At 38.2% G+C, this 14,784-nt stretch overlaps 1 protein-coding gene across 3 annotated transcripts in view; it reads right to left on the bottom strand.

Annotated features, from left to right (window-relative positions):
- The window catches only part of EEF1E1 (eukaryotic translation elongation factor 1 epsilon 1), a 42,741-nt gene extending 39,116 nt beyond the window's left edge, over positions 1-3,625 (bottom strand). For all 3 annotated transcript variants that reach the window (XM_040460667.1, XM_040460666.1, XM_040460668.1), the window contains exon 1: positions 3,493-3,625. In XM_040460667.1, coding sequence (XP_040316601.1) covers positions 3,493-3,579 — 87 coding nt within the window. In that variant the 5' untranslated portion in view covers positions 3,580-3,625. The remainder of the gene's footprint in view (positions 1-3,492) is intronic.
- Positions 3,626-14,784: the final 11,159 nt, after the last annotated feature.

Here is a 14,784-nt window from a genome sequence, read left to right as displayed (position 1 = left end):
ATGGCAAGGTGGATAATGTCAGGGTTTGGATAAAGTAAGACTGACTTGTAAAGTCCATTCTCTTTCCTTTATACAGCCTAAAGTACACAAATCTTGTATAGCTGCAATCATGGGGCACATGCTATTTTCATATTATTCTTAGAACGCCATGGTTTTCTAAGTAATCACCATCAGTGGCTATATAAGTAATATTCCAATGTGCTGATGTACCATAATTTAATGAACCATTCTCCCAAAGCTGCATCTTTGGATTGTTTTCAATTTTTTTTAAATTTCTTTAAATAATCTCTACACCCAACGTGGGGCTTGAACTCATAACCCTAAGAGATTAAGAGTCATATCCTTTACTGACTGAGCCAGCCAGGTGCCCCTGGATTTTCAATTAAACATTTTTTTAATGTTTTATTATTTTTGAAAGAGAGAGAGAGAGAGAGAGAGAGAGAGAGAGAACGCTCAAGTGTGGGAGGAGCAGAGAAAGAGGGAGACACAGAATCTGAAACAGGCTCCAGGCTCTGAGCTGTCAGCACAGAGCCTGATGTGGGGATTGAACCCATGAACCACGAGATCATGACCTGAGCCTAAGTCAGACACTTAACCAACTGAGCCACCCAGGTGCCCCTGGATTGTTGTCAATTAAAAAAAAAAAAACAAATTTTTTTATGTTTATTTATTTTTGAGAGAGAGAGACAGAGACAACAGTGCAAGGGGGGAGGGGTAGAAAGAGAGGGAGACACAGAATCTGAAGCAGACTCCAGGCTCTGAGCTGTCAGCACAGAGCCTAATGTGGGGCTCAGAACCCACGGACCATGATATCATGACATGAGCTGAAGTGGGAAGCTTAACTGACTGAGACACCCAGGTGCCCCGTCAATTTTTAATTATACTAGTCCCCCCTTATCTGTGGGGAAGATGTTCCAAGACCCCCAGTGGATGCCTGAAACCATAGGTTTGGATAGTACCAAATCTATGCATACTATGTTTTTTCCTATACATAAATACCTATGACAAAGTTGAAGTTATAAATTAGGCACAGGAAGAAATTAACAGCAATAACTGATAATAAAGTAGAACAATTATAACAATATAACAAAAGTTATGTGAATGTGGTCTCTCTCTCTCTCTCTTTCTAAATATCCTATTCTACTATACTCACCCTTCTTGCAATGATGCGAGATGATGAAATGCCTATATAATTAGATGAAGTGAGGTGGACAGCATCAGCATTGTGACATAGTGCTAGGCTACTCCTGACCTTCTGACATAGTGTCTATTTCTGGACATGACTAACCATAGGGAACTGAAACTGCAGACATTGAAACTATGGATGGGGAGGTGGTAGACAGTTGACTAATGTATAATTGGTAATGTTACAGAGAATGCCTGTTGCTTGATGTGGAGAATGAAGGCAGAAGAAAAAAATTAAACTTTCTTACAACTTATAATCCATTGACAAGTCCTTGAGAAAGGCAGAGTGACCTTCCTCTAGAAACTCAACTGCCTTGATGTTAATACTGTGCTAAGGGGAAAAGGCAACCTAAGCTTAACATTAGCCTAATCTCCAGGAACCTGTAAGTCTCACAAAAAAATTCCTTTGGAAACTTTCTTTATCTCTACCCCTCCTCAAAGATATATGTTACCAATCATCTTCCAAGCATGTGGCCCACTGATATACATCTGAAGGGTCTCAGAAGGTTTTACTAGACAGTAGTAAATGACCTTTTCCTAACAACAGCTAGCCCCTCCAGGTCCTGGAAACCTTGATTCCAAACCCCTTAGAGACTCCCTAACCCCCTCCCAAATTGAAAGTATATAATTAGCCACTCCTCACAACCCCAGTGCAGCTTTCTGCCCAAGGGTCCTGTCTCTGTGCTTTAATAAAACCACCCTTTTCGCACCAAAGACATGTCAAGAATTCTTTCTCGACTGTTTGCTCCTGAACTCCAACTTTTCGTATCATTGCTGGCTTACTGCTGTCAGCTGTCTTCCCCCAAAATGACTGAATCTTTTCATATAATCCCAACCCTTTCCCCAAACACACAAATAGAAACTTTCAATAGCTACCCTCTGCTAAGACAAAAAAGTTTAAATTAAAATAAAGTAAGAAACCATACTCTGAACTCCAAAGCCCTCACAATTGCCCTCAAACTATAATTTTGGGCTTACTTTGCACTGCAGCACTTTTCATATTGGTCTACTTCTTGCTCCAAATTTCCCAATCTTTCATAATTTTGGTCTTACACACTTTCCATAGCAGCTTTTCTGTGAAGTTTACAAACCCAATCTCACAGTTAAAATTAACTTTCTCCTTTCACATTCCTCAACAATGTTTTCCTCCACTTAGTATATATTCCATTCTGCCCTAAATTGCCAAAGACTGTTTCTCATACTAGATAAGCCTCCAAGACTCATGTCTTGGCAATGTTCTCTAAAAAACAGAAACCGAACTAAGGAATAGTGGGCGAAGGGAAGGGATCAGCAAGAGGCCAGAGGAAAACGCAACAGCAGGCCTTTTGTCTCCAATGTCTACTTTGCCACCAATCAATGGGCTGATCTTAGGCAAGTCCCATGACTTTTCTAGGCTTCAGGTTAACTTATGTATAAAAACGACACAAAACTGCTTTTTACCATGGACCAAACCGAGGAACAGAAAAAGAAAAGTGTCACATGGAAAAAATCTCAAAGGGACGAAAAACGTATTTATCCAAAGTTGTCTGCTTACAATCATTCCTCTTTTCTAACACATTCCATCCACGTCCACAACGATGTTTATGAAACACAAACGTTCTTCAACGCCCTGTCAACGCCCTGAGAAATCGGGAGTCCTTATACCTTCCCAGTCAATTTCATACCCAGTACCTTTCCCCTTCATTTTCTGCACGCTGCACACTGAACTTGAAAAACTCAGAAAAATCTTCCTTGAATCTCCCAGATTGGAGCAAAACCAATTATGTATTCTCTCAGACATCTGCCCTTCAATGGAGCACTTTTCACTTGTAATTAAAACAGCAGCAAAGTTTGTCCACCTAGGAAAAAACCAAGCTTCCGGAGGAGGAAGGAGTGAGTCCGTCTCAACCACTGCTGCATTCCCCAGCTCCAGCACAGCGCTACCTGGCATCCTGTTAGCTCTCTGGAGTGGCTGAATGACACTGAATGAAAGGTAGTGTTCTAGTTAATGCTGTCACTGAATGCAAACGCGGGGCCACCAGACTGGACTCTTTGAGGGCCTTTCTCGCTTTCCCAGAACGGGATGACGACAATTTCCCAGGAGAAAACGTTCAGGCTGAACCCGAACTGGGGAGGTTCCCCTGCACCCTCTAGGAGCCAGGGCCGCAGAGGGAGACCGAGAGACGCCAGCCGGTCCTGCGGCGCAGACACGTGGGGAGAAGGAAAGCCGCCTCCTCATTCTGTCCGCCTCTGCCAGCCACCCCGTCCTACCTCAGCAAGCCCCGCCCCTGTCCACCTCTCCCCCTCCGCGCCGCCCCCGTTTCTCACCTGGCGCTCGCCCTGAGCGCTGTATTTGTTCCCTTTACTCAGTCCCAGGGACTTCTCCAGCAGCTTCAACTCCGCGGCCGCCGCCATCTTCCGGCAGGAGCTCTTGGCAGGGGCGGGACCAGGACAGCAAGGATCTCCTGCATTGGCTGGGAGGGAAGGCCCACTCCCACCAATGTCACCATCTATTGGCTGAACGCAAGGGGGGGGCGTGGAAGTCTCGCTGAGCGCAGAGGCGGGGTCAAGGTAAGGGGCGGGGCAGAAGGATGGGTGTGAGACAGGGGGAGAGGTGGTAGCAAACAGCTGTGTGAGGTCTTGGAGCTCCCGAGCTTACTGGCAGAGCGGGGCTTTGCTGTTGCTGTAGACGGAGTCGGCAAACTTCTAGACAGCAGGCTGCTTTCCTGGCTGCCAGAGTTAACTGGTTAGCTGATTTGGCATGCTAAGAGTCTTCTTATGCATAATTGGAACCAAGATTTACTTTAGTTTGGCTTAGGAATCTGTGAACTTGAACAATCAAATTGAATAGCAAAGAGTTCACAATCTATGAGGAGTTTCTAACATGGTGTTAGTCATAGGAATTTTAATAGCGTCGTAATGCTGTATTGGAAAAACTAATTTTCCGTCTGTCAATCTACAGTTTAATAGTAACAGTAGAAAAGACTATTTATAGAGCACTGGTATGTTAGATAACATCAAGCAATTCCTATGGCCCAAGAAAATCAGCCATTAATAGTTTTAATGAGCTTTATTTGCCATGCCACGAAGATAAAGTAATGATGTAATTTAAGTAGCTTTTGGCATGTAAATAAGCAATGCAGTGATGTTTCCCTCCTGAGCCGCTATATTCTTACATCTTCAAGACAGAAAATGGGTAGCATATGTTGAAGCCTTGAATTTCCAAAAGATTTCTAGAAAGATTTTTTTTCCAAGTTAAAGAGTGAATAAACAAAATTTATGTCAGTCTGAGAAAAATGGAAAAGAATTACTACAAGGTAGTTCACTAAATCAGAAATATGGAAGTTTCATGGAGAGTGCTGTCCCTGTGTGGCACCTTTCTTACTCCAAAATACTTAATGAGTTAACACTGGTAGCAGAATTAAATGTAGAGAAAAGAGAATTTGGCCAAATCAACATAAACAAAATACAAAAGAAATTCTGGTGTAAGTGGATTGTTGTACATCTATTTTCTCTTTACTTTCCAAAATACAGAGAATTGAATGACTATTTCACTACTTCTAAAAAGGTCAGTACTCTAAGAAAATTCACATAATCTATTTTCAGTATTTAGGTTCAGTTTCTGTTTATAATGAAACATTTAAAAAAATCCCACAGTTAAGGGCGCTGGGGTGGCTCAGTCAATTAAGCCTCCAACTCTTGATTTCTGCTCAGGTCATGATCTCACGGTTCCTGAGTTCAAGCCCTGCCTCAGGCTCCTCGCTGGCAGTGTGGAGCCTGCTCGGGTTCTCTCTCCCTCTCCCCCGCTCATCTTCCTCTCTTGCTACAATAAATAAATAAACTTTAAACAATAAAAAAGATGCCACAGTTATGTGATTCTAGTGGATGGTGTATTTAAAATAAGGCTTGATCTAAATTACCTGAACTGATGATTTGAGTTCTGGGATAAAAATAACTGAATGGATATTCCTCTAAATGATAGAAGTGATAGTTTTGGGAAGTTTGAGTGGATAATCGGGTAGAATATCATCTTTTAATTTATGCACTTTGATTTGAATTATTGTGGATAGATTTGTAATTGAAAAGAAAATTTGTTTTAATGTAGAAAGCTTCCCTTCAAGCCCTGATGACTTTTAATACTGGATGTCTTTTTACTCTCTAGTATTCTTACTTTTGTTGTAGATATTAATGACTGGGGGAGAAAATTAACTACTGCAGGGCTGCTGAGATGAAAAGGAAGGGAGGTGGTGACACATAAAAAGAGGCAAATTTAAACCGGATTTCAGGAGCCCAAAGATTCTGTTCTCTATTCAGTGCTGTTTATGTCACTCTAGGCAGGGAGTTAGCCTTGTTGAGACTCAATTTCCCTAAATATAAACCCAATGGGCTTGGATTCTCTCTGGTTCCTTTTGGCATTGATATTCTGTTTTTCAGTATTTAAGGTGATCATATGTTTCACTTTTTGCCTTAAAGTGAACATGTATTTTTGTATGACTAATGTAATTTTGTAATTGTAATCTTGAAATGTAACTGCACCACTAAAGCAATTTTGTATGGTTGGCTGGAAAGCCTTTTGCTGTGGCCAGCTGTGGTATATAAATATCATGGCTTGCTTGTTTTAAATAGAATTTAGGGGTAGAAATAGAGAGAGCGGTTTAGGTGTCCCTGACTACTCTCTTTTTTATTATTTTTTATTTTTAAATGTTTATTTATTTTTGACAGAGAGAGACAGAGCACAAGCGGGGAGGTGCAGAAAGAGAGGGAGACAGAATCTGAAGCAGGCTCCAGGCTCTGAGCTGTCAGCACAGAGCCCAATGTAGGGCTCAAACTCACAAACTGCGAGATCATGACCTGAGCCGAAGTTGGACGCTCAACCAACTGAGCCACCCAGGCACCCCTGGATCAAAGTTCTGATTGGCATAATTTAGTCACTTGCTTGTGTCCTGGCTGTAAGCTAATCTGAGAAATTCAGTTTTGACTTCAGTATTCAGTATTCAAAGAATTGATTTCACACTTATCTCTAATATCATATCTAAATTATAGAAATAATGGAGGTGGTCATTATACATTGCTTATCTGCTCTGAAATGTGGAACAATATAACTATAAAAAATGCAGGGGCGCCTGGATGACTCAGTTGGTTGAGTGTCCGACTTCTGATTTTGGTTCAGGTCTTGATTTCATGGTTCATAGATCAAGCCCTGCGTGGAGCTCTGTGCTGACAGTGTGGAGCCTTCTTGAGATTCTCTCTCTCTCCCTCTGCCCCTCTCCCCAACTTGCACATGCTCTCTCTCTCTCTCTCTCTCTAAGATAAAAAATATATAATTATTAAAAATTATAACTATTTGTAAGACTATCAAAAATGGGAAGATAAGATGATGAACATACAGGAATGAGAGCAGCTTGCTGATTGCCCTGTTGGTGTTAATTAGAAGGAAAAAAAAGCTATTATTTTACATTAGGTGCTGAAGTAAAAGGAGGGAAGGAGAAAGAAAAGATTTCTAGCTAGTTCCAATATGGTTCATGATAGACAACTGATAAGCAGTATCCCAAAGAAGAGAGGATTTGATTAATATATAAAGGTAGTACTCTAAAGGTAACCTTAGAACAAAAATATAAACTTTCCTAAACACCAAAAGAAAGAGATAATGCAAGTAAATGGAACAGCCCATGTAAGTGGATGACTGTATGTCTGTCTCTACCAGTATGACAGAAATAATGAGGCCAAGTATTGGCTGACAAGCAAAATTCACATTGTATTATTTATAAGACCACATCCAAAAAAACACAAAGGGCACTTTATAATGTTAAGGGCTAAAGATATATACCCCATATTATATGCCCCAGGATGTGACAAAATTTTTATCAAAGCAGATACAACAGGAGACGGTAGGAGAAGTAGAAACTCAGGAATAATAGGGGCTGTTAGTATATTTCTCTCAATCTGAGACAGAGCAAGTGGAAAAAAAAAATCAGGAAGAATATAGAAAATCCAGATAAGAGAATCAGTAATGTAGAACACATGCATATGAACAAATCTCTGAAACCTGATAAATAGAGAAAACACCTTATGTGTTAGTTTTCCTATGGCTGCTGTGGCAAATTCCTACCATCTTGGTGGATCAAAACAACAGAAATTCATTTTGTCACATTCTGGAGGCTAGAAGTTCAAAATCAGTTTCATTGTGCCCAAATCAAGATGTCAGCAGCTTGCCTCATTCCAATATTCAAGGCCAGAATCCTCAGATTTCTTTCTGTTCCGTCTTCACACAGCCCTGCTCTTTAGTTTGTCACATCTCCCTCTGCCCCTCTCTTATAAAGACACCTGTAGTTGCATATAGGGCTCAGTTGTATAATCCAGGATAATTTCCCCATCTACAAACCCTTAACTTAATCGTATCTGCGCAGACCTTTTTAATATTGCTTTATAGAGTAATATATTTTCATGTTCTAGAAATAAGACCTGATATTCTTGGGGGCAATTGTCACCTACCATACCTTCATTTCACATGCACCCCTGGATCATTCATGAACATTCATTGCATCTTTGGTCACAAAGAAAATAAATAAATTTGAAAAGTAACAAATTCTAAAGAATAAAAATAACAAAAGCATTATTTTTTTGACCACAATGCAATAGCATCAGAAACTAAGAATAAAATAAAAATTTAAAAAGACTTCTTTTAGAAATGTAAAAAGGGGGGCACCTTTTTTGACCACAATGCAGTAGAATCATAAACTAAGAATAAAATAAACATTTTAAGACTTCTTTTAGAACGTAAAAACAGGGGCTCAGTCAGTTAAGCATCCGACTTCAGCTCAGGTCCTGATCTTGCGGTCCATGAGTTCTAGCCCCACGTTGGGCTCTGTGCTGACAGCTCAGAGCCTAGAATCTGCTTGGGATTCTATCTCTCGCCCTCTCTCCCTGCCCCTCCCCCACTCACATTCTGTCTGTCTCTGTCTCTCAAAAATGAATAAGTATTAAAAAAATAAAAAAAAAAGAAATGTGAAAACGTTTTAATAAGCGACTCTTGGACCAAAGAGGAAACACAGGATGAAATAGTAGAATTTGTGGATCTATGAATACAGTTATGAGAGGAAAATTTATACTATGAAATATTTATATTAATAAAAATGAAAAATAAATTAAAATTGAAATGTAGATAGGGAATTTAAAAATAAGCCAAAAGAAAGCACAAGAAAAGAAGTGATAAATATTAAAAAATGTGTAAGAAAACAATAACAATGAGAGTAGAATTTATGAATAAAATCAAATTGCAAAAGTGAAAAATTCACAAAATTAACAAACCACCAGCTACTGTATGTAGTGAAAGATATAAAAGGGAGAAAGCATAAATACACAAAATTAGAAGTGACAGGAGGGCAATAACCATCATAACGGAGAAAATTTTCAAAATCATAAGAGATTTGTTTTGTGTAAGTCCCTGTAAATATACACTTAGATGAAGCTTCCTAGAAAAATGTTTTGAGTTATTTTCTGGAAAAATGTGACTTCAAATTGACACCAGTGAGAACAAAATCGTAAAGAGACTAATAGTCACTAGGGAAGAAATAGAGGGAGGAGTGGAAGAACTGCCCACGAAAAAGTACCAACTCCAGATGTGTTCACAGTGGGAGTCTACCAAAATTAGAGATCAAATCATTTCAATGCTGGGGAAATTATTCCAGAACATAGAAAGAGAAAAACTTGGAAATTTGTTTTACAAGGAGATGAAGGCATTGATCCCTAAACCTGTCAAAGATTTTTCCTAACAAGAAAACCACAGAACAATCTGTTATACATATATATGTAAAAATCGTAAATAAAATATTAGCAAACAGAATCCAATGGCATATTAAGAAAATACATCACGAATAAGTGGATTTTATTCCAGGAATGCTAGGGTGGTCCAACACTGGGAAATCTGTTAGTATAATCCATCATGTTAATATGGCTAGGGAGAAAAATCATATAATCCTTTTGCCGGCTCAAAAAAGTCATTTGACATTATTTAATACTCATTCACATTAAGAACACTGAATACAATGGCAATTAGTATATACATATATGTGTATGAGTGAGTGTGTGCCAAAATCCCAAAGGTAGCAGTTTATTTTTTATTTAATGGGAAAACATTAGAAGCTTTCTTGTTAAAATCAGGAACAAGGTAACACTGCTCACCATCTCCACTATTTCATGACATTGTGTGAGACAGTTTTAGCCAATGCATCATTACGTAAGAAAAAGTAATTAGAGGCATACAAATGGAAATGAGAGGTCAAATCTGTTTGTAGAGAATTTGATTTTATATCTCAAAAACGCAAGCTAATCAGTGGGAAAACTACAAATAGTAGGAGAATTTACCAAAGCAGTAGATTATAATAGCAACATTAAAAAAATCGTTAGAAGTTATAATTGAAGAGAAGATCCCATTTGTATTAAATATTAAAAAAACGGAGATGTAAAAACATAGGTGTCACTTATATGTAAAACAATATGAAAACTCAATGCTGCAAAAGTACATTTGAACAAATGGGCAGGCATGCCATATGGATGTCAAGCCTCTGTAAATTAATTTATAAATTACTAAATTGCAAGAAAAATCTAACAGGTAGTTTATTATTATTATTATTATTATTATTATTATTATTATTCTGGAATAATAATAAAAAGCCATAAAAATTCTGTGTGTGAAAAAAGAGCAATGTAGTTTGGGGGCCGGGAGAGCCCTTTACCATATTAAAACTTTATTATAAATCCTCTATAATCAAAACAGGGTGGTATTGACATATGAAGAGACAGATCAGTGGAACAGAATAGAAAACCCAGATAGATACCCAGTTGTATTTGTTAATATGCAATAAACTCAAATTAGTGGGGGAAAGATGGACCGTTTATTTTATTTTATTGTTATTATTTTAAATGTTTATTTACGAGAGAGAGAGAGAGAGAGAGAGAGAGAGAGAGAGAGAGAGAGAATCTGAAGCAGGCTCCAGGCTCTGAGTTGTCAGCACAGAGCCCGATGTGGGGCTTGAACTCACGAACTGTGAGATCATGACCTGAGCCGAAGTCAGATGCTCAACCGACTGAGCCACCCAGGCGCCCCTGGACTTTTTCAATAGCCTCCGCCACACACACAGAGATAAATTCCAAATATATTAGAGACTTAAGTGTATAAAATAAAAGCATACAAGTACCAAAAGAAAACATGGGTAATTTGTACTTACACTATGTACTCATAATAATATAAAATGTACTTACAATAAGGGGAATGAAAATTATAAACCACATTGATACCGTTTCTTATCTGTCATATTGGCAACAATCCAAAAGGGTGACATCACAATCTGTGATCCGCTATGTGAAGAAATATGTGCTCTCATACATCTCAGATGACAGCAAAATGATATAATTCCCATGAGTGGAACTGGGTGATGCCTAGCAAAATTACAAACATCTTTACTTTTGGGCCCAGAAATTCCACCACCAGGCTTGATTCCACGGAATACTGATAAAAATATAGAAACAAGAAGATATATGTGTATAAGGCTATTGAATGCCATCCTGTTTATGATAGTAAAAAACTGTAAACATCCATATGTCCTTAAAGAGGGAGCAGGTTGAAGAAATAGAGGATGAGTTGAAGAAATAGGGAGCAGAGTGCTAAGTAGCTCTAAAAAAGGAATAAAGAACGTCTTTATATGGTGGTAGAAAATGATCTCCAGAATATGTTGTTAAGTGAAAAAAGCAAGGTAGACAAGGTGTTTATGGCATCCTACCATTCATCGAATGAAGTGTGGGTAGTATAAATGCACGTATATTTTTGCTTCTGTTTAAAAAGGGAATAATAAACCAAAAACTTAAAAAAAATGAAGTGGACAGGAATAGAAACTAGACTTTTGTGATTACATTTTTTCTTATAGGTTTGACTTTGGAACCAGATACACATTTTCACATAATTATAAACATATCACATCTAAGAATTTGTCCCTAAAATACTGAAAGCAAAATAAAGCAAAATGGTACGTCAAGTTGGGGGCACAATCACATAGTGTGGAACTCTTTTAAATGGCTTTGTAACGCAATAATTTAGTTGTACATTCTTTAGTGAGATATACCCTAAAGACAAAAGTTCATGAAGATGTGCAGGGTTTTGTTTGTTTGTTTGTTTGTTTGTTTGTTTAGCATGTTGGCAGTGTTCATATTCTAAGGCGTGTGCACTATGTATGCCTACGAAGGCACGTATACTGTGGCACAAAGCAAAGAAGTAATTATGGTTTGCAAGAAAAGAGAAGCAGATGCAAGAAAGAAGAGTTGAATCAAAGCTCCTCAGTTCTGAACTTGAATTGAAATCTTTTTTTTTAATTTAATTTTTTGTTTTTTAAAATTTACACCCAATTGGAAGAATAAATATTGTTAAAATGTCAATACTACCCAAAGCTATCTACACATTCAATGCAATCCCAACCAAAATTGCACCAGCATTCTTCTCGAAGCTAGAGCAAGCAATCCTAAAGTTTGTATGGAACCACAAAAGGCCCTGAATAGCCAAAGTAATTTTGAAGAACAAGACCAAAGTGGGAGGCATCACAATCCCAGATGTTAGCCTCTACTACAAAGCTGTAATCATCAAGACAGCATGGTATTGGCACAAAAACAGACACATAGACCAGTGGAATAGAATAGAAACCCCAGAATTAGACCCACAAAAGTATGGCCAACTAATCTTTGACAAAGCAGGAAGAACATCCAATGGAAAAAAGACAGCCTCTTTAACAAATGGTGCTGGGAGAACTGGACAGCAACATGTAGAAGGATGAAACTAGACCACTTTCTTACACCATTCACAAAAATAAACTTAAAATGGATAAAGGACCTGAATGTGAGACAGGAAACCATCAAAACACTAGAGGAGAAAGTAGGAAAAGACCTCTTTGACCTCAGCCACAGCAATTTCTTACTTGACACATCCCCAAAGGCAAGGGAATTAAAAGCAAAAAAATGAACTTTTGGGACCTCATGAAGATAAAAAGCTTCTGCACTGCAAAGGAAACAATCAACAAAACTAAAAGGCAACCAACGGAATGGGAAAAGATATTTGCAAATGACATATCGGGCAAAGGGCTAGTATCCAGAATCTATAAAGAGCTCACCAAACTCCACACCCGAAAAACAAATAATCCAGTGAAGAAATTGGCAGAAAACATGAATAGACACTTCTCTAAAGAAGACATCCAGATGGCCAACAGGCACATGAAAAGATGCTCAACATCACTCCTCATCAGGGAAATAGAAATCAAAACCACACTCAGATATCACCTCACGCCAGTCAGAGTGGCCAAAATGAACAAATCAGGAGACTATAGATGCTGGAGAGGATGTGGAGAAACGGGAACCCTCTTGCACTGTTGGTGGGAATGCAAATTGGTGCAGCTGCTCTTAAAAACAGTGTGGAGGTTCCTCAAAAAATTAAAAAATAGACCTACCCTATGACCCAGAAGTAGCGCTGCTAGGAATTTACCCAAGGAATACAGGAGTACTGATGCATAGGGGCACTTGTACCCCAATGTTTATAGCAGCACTCTCAACAATAGCCAAATTGTGGAAAGAGCCTAAATGTCCATCAACTGATGAATGGATAAAGAAATTGTGGTTTATATACACAATGGAGTACTACTTGGCAATGAGAAAGAATGAAATATGGCCTTTTGTAGCAACGTGGATGGAACTGGAGATGTGATGCTAAGTGAAATAAGCCATACAGAGAAAGACAGATACCATTATGTTTTCACTCTTATGTGGATCCTGAGAAACTTAACAGAAACCCATGTGGGAGGGGAAGGAAAAAAAAAAAAGAGGTTAGAGTGGGAGAAAGCCAAAGCATAAGAAACTCTTAAAACTGAGAATAAACTGAGGGTTGATGGGGGGTGGGAGGGAGGGGAGGGTAGGTGATGGGCATTGAAGAGGGCATCTTTTGGGATGAGCACTGGGTGTTGTATGGAAACCAATTTGACAATAAATTTCATATATTAAAATAAATAAATAAATAAATAAATAAATAAATAAATAAATTTTCTTTGATGGTTGAAGCAAAAATTATAAAAAAATAAAATAAAATAAAATTTACACCCAAATTAGTTAGCATATAGTGAAGCAATGATTTCAGGAGATTTCTTAGTGCCCCTTACCCATTTAGCCCATCCCCCCTCCCACAACCCCTCCAGTAACTCTCAGTTTGTTCTCCATATTTATGAGTCTCTTCTGTTTTGTCCCCTCCCTGTTTTTATATTATTTTTGTTTCCCTTCCCTTATGTTCATGTTTTGTATCTTAAATTCCTCATATGAGTGAAGTCATATGATTTTTGTCTTTCTCTGACTAATTTCGCTTAGCATAATACCCTCCAGTTCTATCCACGTAGTTGCAAATGGCAAGATTTCATTGAATTGAAATCCTAATATGAGCTCATAATGATTTTATCTTAAAGAAAATGAAAGGTATTTTCTATCTAGCTCTGTTCACTTAGAAGTCTTAGAAACAGGAACAACTGCATAACACTGAGAGTCAATCAGACCCAGGTTTTAGTTTCGAATACTATTTCCACTGAAAGGAATAATCGTTCTGTGGAGAACTGACTGATTCCAGATCTGGGACAAGACATGTATCAGATAATCCTGGATAATCTTGTCAGAGCAGAAAGCAAAGAAGTTATCAAAGAGTGACAAGGAAGCGTGAAAGGGTGAGATAAGATCATTTGAGTGTCACTAAGACTGCAGTGGATTAAAACACTTTAAATATATTTGAATCTATGAATTCATAATGATACTAAAAAACAAAAAAGAACAAAATCAAAGCGACCCTCATTGATCACCTTTGGGTGATTCTAGAGATCCAGTTCATCATTTTGCAAAATGATAAATAATAGAATTAAAAAAGGGAACTTTTTTCCCCCTCGATTATTATATAGTTACTGCATTTTGGGGAAACCAAATACTGTTGAGGGGTAATTTTCTCTTTATGGAAGTGCTCAAGCTAAGAAATGAAGATAAAACAATAGACTATCATTGTTTTGCATCCTTCAATGAAATAATAGATCTAGGCAATGGTTATTAACAGTTGCTCACATCACAAAAATGGAGACAATAGATATAAAGTGCTTCAGAGAAAGGTACATTAACAAGTAGGTGGGGCCATGGGGTGGCTCAGTTGGTTCAGCACCCAACTTTGGCTCAGGTCATGATCTCACGGTTCATGGGTTCGAGCCCCACGTCAGGTTCTGTGCTGACAGCTCAGAGCCTGGAGTCTGCTTCAGATTCTGTGTCTCCCTCTCTCTCTGCCCCTCTCCTGCTCATGCTCTGTCTCTTTCTCTCTCTCCCTCAAAAATAAATAAAACATATAAAAAATAAAAAAAATTAAAAACAAGTAGTCTTGCCAATTGAATCTGAATGTAATTAAGCTTTTTGCTCTAGCAACCCATAGGGGGAAAGAACATGTTAAACCATCAGCAAATTCTAGATTATAGGAAACTCTTTGGAACAAATGATCTGTTTCAGTAAATAAATTGTGAAAAAAAAAATAAAAAAGGGAAGTAGAACTTAAAAATTTAAAGAGGTCTAGGGACA

Source organism: Herpailurus yagouaroundi, unplaced genomic scaffold, assembly GCF_014898765.1.
Source record: "Herpailurus yagouaroundi ecotype Mexico unplaced genomic scaffold, PumYag 250, whole genome shotgun sequence".
Lineage (NCBI taxonomy): Eukaryota > Metazoa > Chordata > Mammalia > Carnivora > Felidae > Herpailurus > Herpailurus yagouaroundi.
Note: the sequence above shows the minus strand (reverse complement) of the source record. Positions and strands in the feature narration are given on the sequence as shown.